Source organism: Giraffa tippelskirchi, chromosome 4 (assembly GCF_054371585.1).
Source record: "Giraffa tippelskirchi isolate mGirTip1 chromosome 4, T2T-mGirTip1v1.2.pri, whole genome shotgun sequence".
In the NCBI taxonomy this organism is placed as follows: domain Eukaryota; kingdom Metazoa; phylum Chordata; class Mammalia; order Artiodactyla; family Giraffidae; genus Giraffa; species Giraffa tippelskirchi.
This window is the reverse complement of record NC_137278.1, coordinates 85688786-85705060: the sequence shown is the minus strand read 5'-3', so window position 1 is coordinate 85705060 and position 16275 is coordinate 85688786. Positions and strand designations below refer to the sequence as shown.

The 16275-nt window shown below is 38.4% G+C and overlaps 1 protein-coding gene across 37 annotated transcripts in view; it reads left to right on the top strand.

Annotated features, from left to right (window-relative positions):
• The window catches only part of LTBP1 (latent transforming growth factor beta binding protein 1), a 453402-nt gene extending 446617 nt beyond the window's left edge, over positions 1–6785 (top strand). For all 37 annotated transcript variants that reach the window (XM_081590239.1, XM_081590236.1, XM_081590238.1 and 34 more), the window contains 2 exons: positions 4508–4657; positions 5780–6785. In XM_081590239.1, the coding sequence (XP_081446365.1) occupies positions 4508–4657; positions 5780–5964 (335 nt within the window). In that variant the 3' untranslated portion in view covers positions 5965–6785. The remainder of the gene's footprint in view (positions 1–4507; positions 4658–5779) is intronic.
• Positions 6786–16275: the final 9490 nt, after the last annotated feature.

The following is a 16275-nucleotide window of genomic DNA, read 5'->3' as shown; positions in this document are numbered from 1 at the left end:
GCTGGGAACACTGTATGTTTGTTTTCTTTACAGAAAATCATCTTCTTGTAATTTCCACGACAAAGTCATTTCTTTACCCATGAAGTGGTGGCCTAGCTTAAGGACCAGAGTTTTCCTAATAGTTTGGTTGTATCTTTACAAGCATTTAAATGGGAAGTAAATCAGTTGCTCTCTCCTGGTCAGAGATGAATTTTTAGAATTCATTTGTGAGGGGGTTTACTAAGTAAGAAATGATGATGTGTGATGGCTTGTCCTGGATTTGTGAGCAGAGTTTAAGTGTGAGGTGGAATGTGTATGTGTGAATCCCGTTCCCATTTAGAAAGTAAATGCCCGAAGGTACCACCAGGGTGTCTTGGAGGAGGGAGCCACACAAGCTAAACGTGTCTGTGGGAGAGACCAGTGCTTGCAAATAACAGATGAGTTATGTGAAATCTGAAAAATGGGATGGTACAAATTGAAAGATCAGTAGACAGGAGGTGGTCTGCCTTCCCGAATGGGACGAGGGCAGTGCACGCCAGGTGCCTGGCCCACACCCTGCAGACCAGGGTGCTGACATTATAAAATACAATGAGGCTGTTCTTTCTTATCACCTGTGCACACGGCAGACTAGCCACGATCTGTGTCCTGAGGAGCAGTAAGAGCTTCATGGCTGCCTCTGGAACGGCTTCCGTTCTGAGTCCAAGAGTGTTTCCCTCCCTCCTTTCTTTCCTTTTGTTTTTTGAAAGGTGCAGTATGTTGATCCCTCAGCTAACCTAAAACTGCTTTAAAATTTCCAAACAGCATGCTATTAAACCAGCGAGGTTGGGTCTTCTAGACCTGAGTGAGTCTAGAGCATTGGCAGCATGCAGAGGCCGCTGGTGCCCTTTCCCAGCTATCCTCTCAGGGTAACCACTATCCTAACACCTTAGATTATTTCTTTTAATCAACCACAGATAACCATGTCCTGCTTCAAGAAATGTGCTTAAATACATTGACGGCTATAAGACTGTGCACTTAATGATTTCTACACCTCTGTGTATGTTATAGGTCAGTAAACATTTACTTTAAAAAAGAAAGGGAGAATATTAAAATTGAAAGAAAGTACAGTTTTGCCTGCCTAATAAATCCAAAATAACAGGGTAAATCTATATGTAACTCTGACACAATCTCATGCTTGTGTGTGTAGCCTCTAATGCCTTTCAGTTCAGATGCCACGAATTTTAATGTTGAAATGTTCTGGCTTAGGTATTGGCTTATGTACTTTTTAAAATTTTTTTAAATGCTGTCATTTCTTTAAAACTTAAAAAAATCCATTACAAATGTTGAAAAATAAACATAGTGGTATCAGATCAATTTTCTATTTAGCAACATAGGAAGTTGTGATGCAGTTCCAGGACCCCAGCTTTAACTATGTAATGGGCTTTAAAGTTCTTATGAATTACAGAGAAACAGCTCCTCTTTCTCAGACCAGGATCACAGGTTGTTTGCCCCTGCTGAATAAAAGAGAGGCTGAGATTTCTACCAACCTTGTAATCCACCCTGTCCTGTCTTTCTGTTTAAGAAAATTGAGCTAATGACTGGTGTTACCTTAAGTTAGAGATCAACCTTTCTTATAGCTGACCAGACAGTAAAGTTTGTGGGCTTTGCATACTATATAGTCTCTTTTGCAGCTGATATTCAACTCTGCTCTGATATTAGGAAAGCAGTCACAGACAGATATTAGTGAACAGGTGAGGCTGTCTGTGTTCCATTAAAATTTCATTTATAAAAATAGGTAGCAAGCATGATTTAAGGCAGGGGCTGTGGGCCTTGCTGGTGTTTCAGAGTCCTGTAGAAGTATTTTGGGGAGTCTGCTTAATGTGTGTATAGGAGTTTCAAATTTTAATTTCATGTTTTAATTTCTGTAATAAAAATATTTTTTACTATTTACAAAGTTAAAATGATTTTGCTGTGATACCTGGACTTTGAGGTATTTCCATAGGTTGACTTTCTTGTCAGTATTTCTAAAACTGGCTTTCAGGATCTGCTGACAAAGACTGGCTAGTTGTATTTCTTCTCCCTTTAAAATTTTTAAAATGGCATGTCATAGATGTATTACTCAGTTTTTTTCATAATATTTGTTTCTTAAAAGTTAACTTGTTCATTATAGGAAACCAAAAAACAGAGTCATCCTTAGTCACAAGCAGTTTACTGTTTATATCCTTTCAAGTCTGTGTATTTATACAACTAAGCATCCATTTTTTTTTTTTTATAAATTTATTTATTTTAGTTGGGGGCTAATTACTTTACAATATTGTAATAGTTTTTGCCATACATTGACATGAATCAGCCATGGGTTTACATGTGTTCCCCTTCCTGGACCCCCCACCCACCTCCCTCCCCATCCCATCCCTCTGGGTCATCCCTTTGCCCCGGCCCTGAGCCCTTGTCTCATGCATCGAACATGGAATGGTGTTCTGTTTCACTTATGATAATATACATGTTTCAATGCTATTCTCCCAGAACGTCCCACCCTCACCTTCTCCCTCAGAGTCCATAAAATGGTTCCATTTTTATGTAAAAAAATTTATGTAAAAATTGCATCCATTTTTATGTAATTAAAATCATATAGTTATCATGCTTTTATACATGCATGGATATTTACCATTTCAATGTCCCAAAGCTATGAGTATTTTGATACACTATACCAACTCAATCTGGAAGGAAATATATATATATATTATCCTGCTACTCTTGGTAAAAATTTCAGAAAAGACAAAAATGGCAGTAAGTCTCTAAATAATGATATTGGCAGAGGTATGAATAAAATTATGCTTTCCCTTAATGTTCAATTAAAGACAAGATAAAACAACAGAGTACACAAAGTATTAATATAATGCTTCTAAGATGATTCATTATCCGATCTAAACTATTAAAGTATTAGCAAGGGGGTATACTTGCATTCGGAGAAGGCAATGGCACCCCACTCCAGTACTCTTGCCTGGAAAATCCCATGGACGGAGGAGCCTGGTAGGCTACAGTCCATGGGGTCGCTAAGAGTCAGACATGACTGAGCGACTTCACTTTCACTTTTCCCTTTCATGCACTGGAGAAGGAAATGGCAACCCACTCCAGTATTCTTGCCTGGAGAATCCCAGGGACGGCAGAGCCTGATGGGCTGCCGTCTATGGGGTCGCACAGAGTCGGACAGGACTGAAGCGACTTAGCAGCAGCATACTTCCATTGAATTAATGCCAATGTGTTCTTACAGTATAGCCAAGACATGCACACACATACATCCCTCCCTTTACACTTCCTTCTGCCCCTATGCTGCCAACCCAGTGAACAAGTCCTGATGTACATTTCTGAGACAATTTAACAATTCCATGTCCAAGATGCTATTTTTTTTTTAAATCAGTTACAATGAAATTATGTATTGGTTAACTCACTAGCTCTACTTTTTATTCCACATTGTTACCTCAGGACATGTAAAAAGCCACGTCAGTGTATGGTAAAAAACCACCACAATATTGTAAAGTAATTAGCCTTCAACTAAATAAATTAAAAAAGCCTATGCTGTAAAAAAATTTTAGACCTTACAGCTGCATAAGCAGTGATGTTTTGCTGCCCCCTGCAGTTCCACTGGAGAATTACTTCAAAGGCCAGTTGGAGAGGTCTGGCCCTAGGTAGGTTTTTTTTTTCTCCCCCCTTGAAAGCTAATCCATGGTAGTAGCTTCAGAAGCAGGGGAGAGGATGAAACGCCACGTGTTTTGGAGTCATCATGAATTTATATTTACAACTTCCCACTCTATAAAGAGAACTAAAATATTCTTAATGCCTGGTTACATTGATTTTGTATTGCTAAACTGGCTCTCTCTCTCTAAACTGATTCAGAACTAAACAAGAGCGTCTTTGTTTTCTTAAAAAAAAGTTTTTGGGTTTTCTAAATAGAAGTATGATGTATTTTTCTCATTTATCAGGATGTTTGGAGTCCCTTTAACTGCCTTTAGCCTTTGATCCCCCAAGGGCCCTTTTGTAAGGCTCCTTCCAAAGCCAGAGCAAACAGACAGACCTCATAAGGCAAGGCCAGCCTGGCTTTTCTCTGCTCTGGGAACACTCAATCAAACAGCACTGCCTCCAGCGCTCATGCCTCTTACCAAATACCTACGCTGATCATGAATTCCATTGGTTCCATCCTGAAAGATATTTTCATGTTTGCCCTACTGAGAACTTGGGAAACTTAAAATCTTAGACAAGAAGATGTTAACTAAAGGCAAAAAAAAAAAAAAAAACCTACTTGCTGTATTGTTTTATGTGATTTTGATTCAGAACATCAGAATTCAAAATGTGGGGCTAATCTGTACAACATAAGTTTGTAACACTTTAAATGCTTAATATCATGTACAAATATATTTGCTTAAATTTCAGTGCTATCTTTAAGGTACTGAAAATATGTATGATGAACCATAACCTTAATAATCATGTTGTTTTAAAAAATGGTGTAAGAGGATGAAGATTTGTACCTTGCCTCCTGTTTGTTCCCTTCCAGGTTTTGTAAATACCTTTCAGGAGTTGCAGGCTGAAGAATGTGGCATCCTCAATGGATGTGAAAATGGCCGCTGTGTCAGGGTGCAGGAAGGTTACACCTGCGATTGCTTTGATGGGTATCACTTGGATATGGCCAAGATGACCTGTGTCGGTAAGAACCATATGTATTTGATGGGAAATAATCCTTTTCCTGAGATGCCCTGTGGCTGGACATCATATAGTCTAGTACATTGAAGATTTGCAGTGTTTCAGTTTGGGAAGATGAGAAAAATTCTGGAGGTGGACAGTGGAGACGATTGTATAACAATGTGAAGGTACTTAGCACCACTGGGCCCTCCACTCAAAAATGGTTAAAATGGCCAATTTTATGTTCTGTATATTTTACCACGACTTTTAAAGAAGTACTTAAGAATTCATATAAATGGTACATACGGAGGAAACACCAGAACATTTGGGGTAATTACTTTGACTCTTTTAAATTAAGCTTTTGACTCAGTAGCAAATAGTGTTTTTGCTGAATACCTGACACCAGCATGAGGGAAATATAGATGAAAAAGAAAATATTTCCATTTTGGAGAAAGTTTTTTTTTAAATAAAACTCTCATGTAGCCTTCTCTGTTACCTTTAAGAGAACAGTAAATGGGTGTTTTTTCCTTCCTGGGTCATTGATGCTGGGTTCCCGAGCCTGCTGGCCTCCATGCTGAAAGACCTTTGACTTGCAGGGATTTTTCCTATTTTTGTGGCTGTTTTTCTCCCTCCTGTAGTTTTCCCACTTCAGTTTTGTTAGTCTCAGTCTGTGGTGGTCTAAAAATCAGTAACCCAGGTTGTTACACGTTTCAAGGGCATAAAAGACTTTCTTTCCTGTGGAAAGAAATCTAAGAAAGTAACTTAAGCCTTGAGAGAAGCTTCTTGGAGGCTCTGTATTTCTCTTGACAACCTAACTGTTCTTCTACATCTTCAGAAAGGGATTTAGAAGTAGGATAGTTCTTGTAGTTTTCTTGACTATAAAAACTCAAGCTTACAAAATGGTCCCTGTTATGTTAAATAACAGGGAAAGAAATTCTAGACTGCCTTGGATAATCATCTTTTTGCAATCTAGAAGGTCATATTGACCTTGCATAAACAGTAATAGGAAAGACTATGCAGTTTACCGTGGAGAGAGCACAGAACAGCCAGGCTGTGTTTAGGCAGAGGCCTCAGGTAAACTGTTGATTGTTTCTCCTCCTGGAGTGATGTGAAAGCTTGCTTACCTACGTGGTTTGGCTTACTGCAGATGTCAACGAATGTGATGAGTTGAACAACCGGATGTCTCTCTGCAAGAATGCCAAGTGCATCAACACCGAAGGGTCATATAAGTGTGTGTGTCTGCCGGGCTTTGTACCTTCTGACAAGCCAAACTACTGCACTCCATTGAATACTGCCTTGAATTTAGAAAAAGACGACAGTGACCTGGAGTAAAAGAGAAGCTAACATAACCTAAGCCTGTATACTCTGCACTGTGTAAAGGAGAAAGAGAAATGTATTATACTTCAGACAATGCACCTAATCCAACATGCTGGAAATACGGAAACATCATGGAGTTGTATATCCTCAGAAGAGAAAGGATTCAATGTGAGCCTGAATGGTGTGACAGACCAAATGGACATTTCTCTGGAAAAAAAAAAAAACAACAACAATATATATAGTCTGTTCATATGTAAAATTCAGTGGAAAAGAGGCAGAACAGTGCTGTTATTTTAAACAGAAGGTTGTATTATTATGTTTTTGTTTTGATATTTTTTACTAATGCTTGAGTAAATCTGGCCTTTAAATAGTGGTGGAAATATTTTATAAGATTTTCATTTTGTGGTTATGCAGTTCCTTGGCTACTGTTTCTTTTTCAAATGTCAAATGCAAAAGTCTTTGATAAAATCTTGTTTAAACTATTATAAGTAATGTTACACAGGGTTATGCTATTCCATGTCTGGAAGATTTTTAAAATCCAGATTGTCCTGTGGAGCAGGCAGTGATTGTTTCAAAACTTTTATACACATTTGGAGAAAAGGACTTTATATTTACAACGTGTTGTCTGATTTTAATGTCCATTCTTAGCCGAGCTGCTAGTAGATGTTAATTAATTGGATCCCTTTCCTACATTGAAATGGAAGAACTAATGAATGAGCTTACATTAGTATTGTAATGTATAAAGTAGGACCAGCAAATTTTTTAAAAACTTGATCCCAATATATTTACCACTGTATGTTAAAGCAAAATAAATCACCATTTTTTTTTTTAGAAAATTTCTACCTCAGAGTTATGTCAATGAGCATATGCATACCAGTTATCCACCCCACCCCACCCCCAATGGTCTTCTATGAATGTGGAGTCTTTTTTCCAGGTTAGTTATTAAATTTGTTATATACTGTTATGGGTGGAATTGTGTCCCCGGAATTCATGTTGAGTCATGTCCCCTCAGTACTGTGACTGTATTTTTAGATGAGCTAATGATGGTTAAAGAAGATCACTGGGGTGGGCCCTGATACAATAGGGCTGGTGGTCTTTATATGAAATTAGAACACACACAGGAAAATCATGGGAAGACACAGGGAGCCAACAGCCATTGGCAAGCCAAGGAAGGTGCCTAAGAAGAAAATTCTTCAATAGCTTGAACTTTATCAACTGGGGGATTTTTGCAGAAACTACCACCAGTGGCCAGCAACTTGGAATGTAAGTGAATTTTGAAATATCTCTGGTCAATAATGGGTTAAGAAAATTAATTTAGGCCACCCAGTCTATGGTATTAATACTTTTGACAGCCCTAGCAAATAAATAACAGGTGGATATCATAGGAAGAACAGTTTTTGATGTTCCCAGCCTTGCTTAATACACATCTACAGTCATGCAGTTGTCTTATTTAACCTGAATTTCAGAATCATTTTTAATAAAGAACATCTGAGTTTTCAAAAAACAAACTACGTACAGGCATACTCAGCAGAAAATATCTCCATCTAACATTTTCTTCTAAGACAGGCTTTTGGATTTTAGCTTCTGCCATAGGAAGAATGGTACACCTAAAATGTCCATGTCCCCTGCTGCCAAGAGTTCCATGACCAGCTGCCAACCACTGTCCCTGCCTTCCCAGGAGCTTGTGTGGGCTGTGCACACCTGCTATCAAGGGGATAATGTTCCAGCATATACTGAGAGAAGAGACATCCAAACTAAAAGCATTCCTCATGCCAAAACTGTATTAAACCCACACAAGCTACACAGGGACACTCCCACATATAAAGAGCCCTCCAAGATTACAGTAGATAATTGTTTCTCAACTCACAGAGTAACAGAAATGCAGTATAAGCAAAATAAAGAAGCAGAGGAACCACTCCCAGTTAAAAGACCAAGAGAATTCCTCTGAAGGAACAAACAGACTTCTTGAATCTAATATATACCGAGTTTTAAAAGGAGGTAATGAAAATACTGAAGGAATTAAGAAAAACTATCAACAGAAATGCAGATTGCTGTAAAAAGGAACTAGAAACTATGAGGAGGAGCCAAGAAAAATTAGAAAACTGAGCTCAAGGCAATGAATAGCAGAATGAATATAGTAAGTCCCCTACATTTGAACCGTCGAGTTGTAAACTTTCAAAGATGCAAACGTGTGTTCCATTAGTGTCAGGCGTGAATGCAAATGCAGTTTGCCCTCTGTTTCCTATTGTTGAAGACCCTTCAGCTCTCTCATCTCCTGTTTCCTCTCCCTCCTCCGGTCAGTAACTCTTCTTGCTTATTCACTCGATGCCAGCCCCTGTATGCCAGCTGTTGTACTTTACTACTGTACTTTAAGGTACTATTCTGTAAGATTTAAAAATGCATAAGAGAGAATATGTGATCTGGAAGATAGAATACAGTAATGGAAATTACCCAATCAGAACAGCAGACAGAAAGCCAAATGAAAAAAATAAAAACAACATAAGAGACCTACGGGATAATATAAAGTGTGCCAATCTATGCATAATAGAGATTCCAAAAGGAGAAGAGAAAAGGGGACTAGAAAAGGGGATTAAAAGTGTATTTGAAGAAATTATGGAACCTCCATAGTGGCTGTATCAATTTTAAAAAGCTAAAAAGAGAACTACCATATGACCCAGCAATCCCACTCCTGGGCATATACCCAGAGAAAACCATTAATTTCAAAAGATATATGCAACTAAATGTTTATTGCAGCACTGTTTACAATAGCCAGGACATGGGAAGCAATTTAAATGTTCATCAAAGGATAGTATCAGTATCAGAGGAATGATAAAGATGTAGCACATATATACAATAGAATATTACTCAGCCATAAAAAGGAATGAAAGTGTGCCATTTGTGGAGATGTGGATAGACCTAGAGACTGTCATACAGAATGAAGTCAGAAAGAAAAATACAAATATCGTTTATTAACTCATGTGGGAATAGAAAGATGGTACAGGTGAACCTCTTTGCAAAGCAGAAAGAAAGTGAAAGTGAAGTGGCTCAGTCATGTCCAACTCTTTGCAACCCCACAGACTATAGCCTACCAGCTTCCTCTGTCCATGGGATTTTCCAGGCAAGAATACTGGAATGGGTTGTCATTTCCTTCTCCAGGGGATTTTCATGACCCAGGAATCAAACCCGGGTCTCCTGCGTTGTAGGCAGACACTTTATCATCTGAGCCAGCAGAGAAATAAAGATAAAGACACACAGGACAAATGTATGGACACCAAGCAGGGAAAAGGGGTGGGGTGGGATGAATTGGGAGATTGAAATTGACATATATACACTACTATATATAAAATGGATAACTAATCTGACCTGGCTCTTGAGAAATCTGTGTGCAGGTCAGGAAGCAACAGTTAGAACTGGACGTGGAACAACAGACTGGTTCCAAATAGGAAAAGGAGTACGTCAAGGCTGTATATTGTCACCCTGCTTATTTAACTTGTATGCAGAGTACATCATGAGAAATGCTGGGCTGGAGGAAGCACAAGCTGGAATCAAGATTGCCAGGAGAAATATCAGTAACCTCAGATATGCAGATGACACCACCCTTATGGCAGAAAGTGAAGAACTAAAGAGCCTCTTGATGAAAGTGAAAGAGGAGAGTGAAAAAGTTGGCTTAAAGCTCAACATTCAGAAAACTAAGATCATGGCATCCGGTCCCATCACTTCATGGCAAAGATGGTGAAACAATGGAAACGATGGCTGATTTTATTTTTCTGGTCTCCAAAATCACTGCAGATGGTGACTGCAGCCATGAAATTAAAAGACGCTTGCTACTTGGAAGGAAAGTTATGACCAACCTAGACAGCATATTAAAAAGCAGAGACATTACTTTGCCAACAAAGGTCTGTCTAGTCAAGGCTATGGTTTTTCCAGTGGTCATGTATGGATGTGAGAGCTGGACTATAAAGAAAGCTGAGTGCCAAAGAATTGATGCTTTTGAACTGTGGTGTTGGAGAAGACTCTTGAGAGTCCCTTGGACTGCAAGGAGATCCAACCAGTCCATCCTAAAGGAGATCAGTCCTGGGTGTTCATCAGAGGGACTGACGTTGAAGCCAAAACTCCAATACTTTGGCCCCCTGATGTGAAGAGCTGACTCATTGGAAAAGACCCTAATGCTGGGAAGGATTGAGGGCAGGAGGAGAAGGGGACGACAGAGGATGAGATGGCTGGATGGCATCATCGACTCAATGGACATGAGTTTGGGTGGACTCCAGGAGTTGGTGATGGACAGGGAGGCCTGGCGTGCTTCGGTTCATGGGGTTGCAAAGATTCAGACACGACTGAGCGACTGAACTGCACTGAACTGAATGGGAGCTTACTGTATAACACAGGCAACTGTACTCAATGCTCTACAGTGACCTAAATGGGAAGGAAATCCAAAAAAGATTATGAATGAATGAATCATATAGCTGATTCATTTTGCTGTGAAATAACATGGCAGAAAATAACATTCTAAAGCAACATCAATAAAATTTTTTTAAAAGAGGAAATTATGGCTGAAAATTTCTCAAAGCTAAAGAAGGAAACAGATATTCAGATATAGAACGCACAGAGGTTCCCACACTCAATGAACCCAAACAGATCTATGCCAAGATACTTTATAATAAAAATGGAAGAAGTTAAATAAAGGATTCTAAAGACTGCAGGAGAAAAATTTAATTACAAGGGAACCCCCATAAGTTTATCAGCTAATTTCTCTACAGAAATGCTGCAGGCCAGAAGGGAGTGGAAAAATATATTCAAAGTCTTGAAAGGGAAAATTCTGCAACCTAGAATACTCTGCCCAGCAAGATTATCATTTAGAAAAGAAAAAACTAAAAAAATACAGCAATACTAAACCTATCCTAAAAGAAATATTGAAAGATATTCTCTAAATAGAAAAGAAGAAGATATGGGAAAGAGGAAATCACAGTTGGAAAGTAAATCATATAGTCATTATGCAGATCACAAAGGGGGGGGGGGAACTCTGAAAGTAATGATAAACACAAAGAACAGGAAAAGGACAAACATGAAGATGGAAGAAAGGACAAAGTCATAAGTGTGGGGATGGAAAGTAAGAAAATTTAGAATCTTTTTTTTAGAATGTTTGAGCCAATATGACTATCAATCATAAAGCAAGTTCATATAGGAAGAAGTCAACATACCTGAAAAACAGGGTAACCCCAAATAAAAAAACATACAAGAGATTCACAAAAACCAAAAAGAGAATACGGAAAACGGAACAAAGAAGAAACATAGAATTAACTGGAAAACAAGGTTTAAAACGGCAATAAATACAGATGTATCAAATAATTATCTTAAATGTCAATGGGCTGAATGCTCCAATCAAAAGACAGCGTGGTAGACTGGATTTAAAAAAAATAACACACACACACACAAAAACCCAAGAACCTATAATATGCTGCCTACAAGAGACTCACTTTAGAGAAAAGAACACACATAGATTGAAAGTGAGAGGATGGAAAAAGACATTTCATGCAAATAAAAATGACAAGAAAGCGAGAGTCATAATACTCATATCAGACAAAATAGACTTTAAAACCAAGGCCCTAAAGATAAAGAAGAACCCTATATAATGATAAAAGGATCAATACAAGAAGAGGATTTTACACTCATCAGCAACACCCAAATATATAAATACCAACAGAAAAGGAGAAATTGATGGGAATACAATAATAGTAGGAGATTTTAACACCCCACTCATTATCAATGGATGGATCTTCTAGACAGAAAATCAATAAGGCAACAGAGATCCTGAAATATACAATAGAAGTGTTAGTTAATTGTTATTTTCAAGACATTACATCCAAAAAACAGAATACAGACTTTTCAAGTGCACATGTGACATTCTCTAGTATTGACCACTTACTAGGGCACAAAATTAATCTCCACCAAGAGTACAGAAATTGTTTCAAGCATCTTATCTGACCACAATGACGTGAAACTAAAACTAACCACACAAAAAGAGATGAGAAAAAATGATTACATACAGACTAAAAAACATGCTACTGAAAAACCACTAGGTCAATGCTGTTACTGCTGTTGCTAAGTCGCTTCAGTTGTGTCCGACTCTGTGCAACCCCATAGACAGCAGCCCACCAGGCTCTGCTGTCCCTGGGGTTCCCCAGGCAAGAACACTGGAGTGGGTTGCCATTTCCTTCTCCAATGCATGAAAGTGAAAAGTGAAAGTGAAGTCGCTCAGTCGTGTCCGACTCTTAGTGACCCCATGGATGGAAAATCCTCCATCCACAGGATTTTCCAGGCAAGAGTACTGGAGTGGGGTGCCATTGCCTTCTCCGCTAGGTCAATGAGGAAATCAGAAAGGAAATGAAAAAATACCTTGAGACAAGTGACAAAACACAACCATACAAACTGTATGGGATGAAGCAAAAGTGGTTCTTAGAGGAAGTTCCTAGCAATGAACTTGTTCAAAACAGGTTTTTTCAAAAGCAGGCCACCCTCAAAAAAACACAGAAAAACCTCAAATAAGCAACCCAAACTACCAAAGAATTAGAAAAGAATAAAACAAAGGTCAGAGAGCAAATAAATAAAATAGAGACACAAAAACAATAAAGAAAAAACAATAAAACCAAAAACTGATTCTCTGAAAGGGTAAACAAAATTGAAAATGCTCTGGCCAGGCTCACCAAGAAGAAAATAGAGATAACCTAAATAAACAAAATAAGACATGAAAAAGGAAAAATTCTCAACTGATACCACAGAAATATAAAAAACCATAAGAGAATACTGTGAACAATATATGGCAACAAATTTAACAACCTAGAAGAAATGGACAAATTCCTAGAAACACGCAGCCCAACAAAATTGAATTGAGAACAATAGTTAATTGAACAGACCAATCACTAGAAGTGAAATAGAATCTGTAACAACAATAGCAACAACAAAAAAATCCATACAAGAAAAAGCCCGGGACCAGATGGTGTAACAGGCGAATTCTATCAAACATACAAAGAAGACCTTATACTGATCCTTCTCAAACTGTTTCAAAAGATTAAGACGAAGGAACACTCCCAAAGACATTCTAAGAAGCCACCATCCCCTGATACAAAAATCACACAAGTAGACTACCAAAAAAGAAAATTATAAGCCAATATCTTTGATGAATATAGATGCAAAAATTCAACAAAATCTTAGCAAACCAAATCAGACAACACATAAAAAATGTCATACACCACAACCAAGTAGGATTCATTCCAAGTTCATAAGGATGGTTCAACATATGACAATCAATGTAATATATCACATTAACAAAAGAAAATTAAAAAATCACATTATCATCTCAATAGATATAAAAAACATTTGATAAAATTCAATATCCATTTATAATACTCTTACCAAAGTGGGTAAGGAGAGAAGATATCTCAATATCATAAAAGCTATTTATGACAAACCCATAGCCAACACAGTTCTCAATGATGACAGCTAAAAGTCTTGCTAAAATCTGGAATAAAACAAGGATGCCCCCACTCTCACCACTTCTCTTCAACATAGTATTGAAAGCTGTAGCCCCAGAAAACAAACAAGAAAAAGAAGTAAAAGGTATCTAAATTGGAAGAGAAGAGGTAAAGCTGCCACTATATGCAGATGACATGATACTATATATAGAAAATCCTATGGACTCCACACAGAATCTACTAGAACTGATAAATGAATTCAGCAAAGTACAGGATGCAAGATTAACATTCAGAAATCAGTTGCATTTCTTTATACTAACAATGAAATATCAGAGAATTTAAAAAAAATCTTTGGAAATCACCAAGGAATGAATGTGAAAAAGGAGGTGAAACATTTATATGCTGAGAACTATAGAACATTAATAAAGGAAATTAAAGAAGATTCAAAGAAATGGAAAGATATCCCATGTTCTTCAATTGGAAAAATTAATATTGTTAAAATGGCCTTTCTATTCAAAGCAATCTACAGATTTAATGCAATCCGTATCAAATACTCCCTTCTGGAGAAGGGAATGACAATCTACTCCAATATTCTTGCCTGGAGAATCCCATGGACAGAAGAGCCTGGTGGGCTATAGTCCACGGGGTCGCAAAGAGTTGGACACAATTGAGCGACGGACACTACTACTACTACTATCAAATTAACTGACATTTTTCAGAACTAGAATAAATAATCCAAAATTTACATGGAACCATAAAAGACCCAGAATTGCCAAAGCAATCCTGAGGGGGAAAAAGGCAAAGCAGGAGGCATAACCCTCCCACACTTCAGGCAATACTACAAAACTACAGTAATCGAAACAGTGTGATACCAGTACAAAAACAGACATACAGATCAATGGAACAGAATAGAGGGCCCAGGAATAAGCCCACACTCCTATGGTCAATTAATCTTTAACACAGGAGGCAATAATATAAAACTGGAAAAGGGGAAGTCTTTTCAGCAAATAGTGCTGGGAAAGTTGGAGAGCTGGATCTAAATCAATGAAGTTAGAACACACCCTCACACCATGCACAAAAATAAACTCAAAATGGCTTAAAGACTTAAACATAAGACATGACACCATAAAACTCCTAGAAGAAAGCATAAGCAAAACATTCTCTGACATAAATCATACCAATGTTGTCTTAGGTCAGTCTCCCAAGGTAACAGAAGTGAAAACAAAACCAAGCAAATGAGACCTAATCATACTTACAAGCTTTTGCAAATCAGAGGAAACCATTAACAAAATGAAAAGACAACCTATGAAAAGGGAGAAAATGTTTGCAAGTGAAAGTCTCTCACGTCTGACTCTTTGCAACTCCATGGATTATAGCATCCATGAAATTCTCCAGGCCAGAATACTGGAGTGGGCAGCCTCTCCCTTCTCCAGGGGATCTTCCCAACCCAGGGATCGAACTCAGGTCTCCCACATTGCAGATGATTCTTTACCAGCTGAGCCACAAGGGAAGCCCAAGAATACTGGAGTGGGTAGCCTATCCCTTCTCCAGAGGATCTTCCCGACCCAGGAATTGAACTGGGGTTTCCTGCATTGTAGGTGGATTCTTTACCATCTGTGCTATCAGGGAAGCCCAATTTGTACGTGAGGATACCAACAAAGGTTTAATCTTCAAAATATACAAACAGCTCATACAATTCCACAGAAAAACCAGACAATCCAATTGAAAAATGAGCAGATCTAAACAGACATTTCTCCAAAGAAGACATATAGATGGCCAGTAAACAGACATTTCTCCAAAGAAGACATATAGATGGCCAGTAGGCACCTGAAAAGATGCTCAACATCAATAATTATTAGAGAAATGGAAATCAAAACTACAAAGAGATACTACCTCATACCAGTCAGAGTGCCATCATTAAAAAGTCTACAAATAATAAATGCTGGAGAGGGCATGGAAAAAAGGGAACCCTCCTACACTGTTGGTGGGAATGTAAATTGTTGCAGCCACTATGGAAAACAGTATGGAGGTTCCTCATGAAACTAAAATTACCATATGATCCAGCAATGCCACTCCTGGGCATATATCCGGACAAAACTGTAATTCAAAAAGACGCATGCACCCCTATATTCACAGCAGCACTGTTCACAATAGTCAAGACAGGGAAACCACCTAAATGTCCATTGACAGATGAATAGATAAGAAGATGTGGTACATATATACAGTGCAATACTACTCAGCCATAAAAAGGAATGAAATAATGCTGTTCGCGGCAACATGAATGCAACTCGAGATTATCATACTAAGTAAGTCAGAAAGAGAAAGACAAATCAGTTCAGTTCAGTTGCTCAGTCGTGTCCGACTCTTTGCGACCCCATGAATTGCAGCACACCAGGCCTCTCTGTCCATCACCAACTCCCGGAGTCCACCCAAACCCATGTCTATCGAGTCGGTGATGCCATCCAGCCATCTCATCCTCTGTCGTCCCCTTCTCCTCCTGCCCCCAATCCTACCCAGCATTAGGGTCTTTTCCAATGAGTCAACCCTTTGCATGAGGTGGCCAAAGTATTGGAGTTTCAGCTTCAACATCAGACCTTCCAATGAACACCCAGGATTGATCTCTTTTAGGATGGATTGATTGGATCTCCTTGAAGTCCAAGGGACTCTCAAGAGTCTTCTCCAACACCACAGTTCAAAAGCATCAATTCTTCGGCGCTCAGCTTTCTTCACCGTCCAATCCAACTCTCACATCCATACATGACCACTGGAAAAACCATAGCCTTGACTAGATGGACTTTTGTTGGCAAAGTAATGTCTCTGCTTTTAAATATGCTATCTAGGTTGGCCATAACCTTCC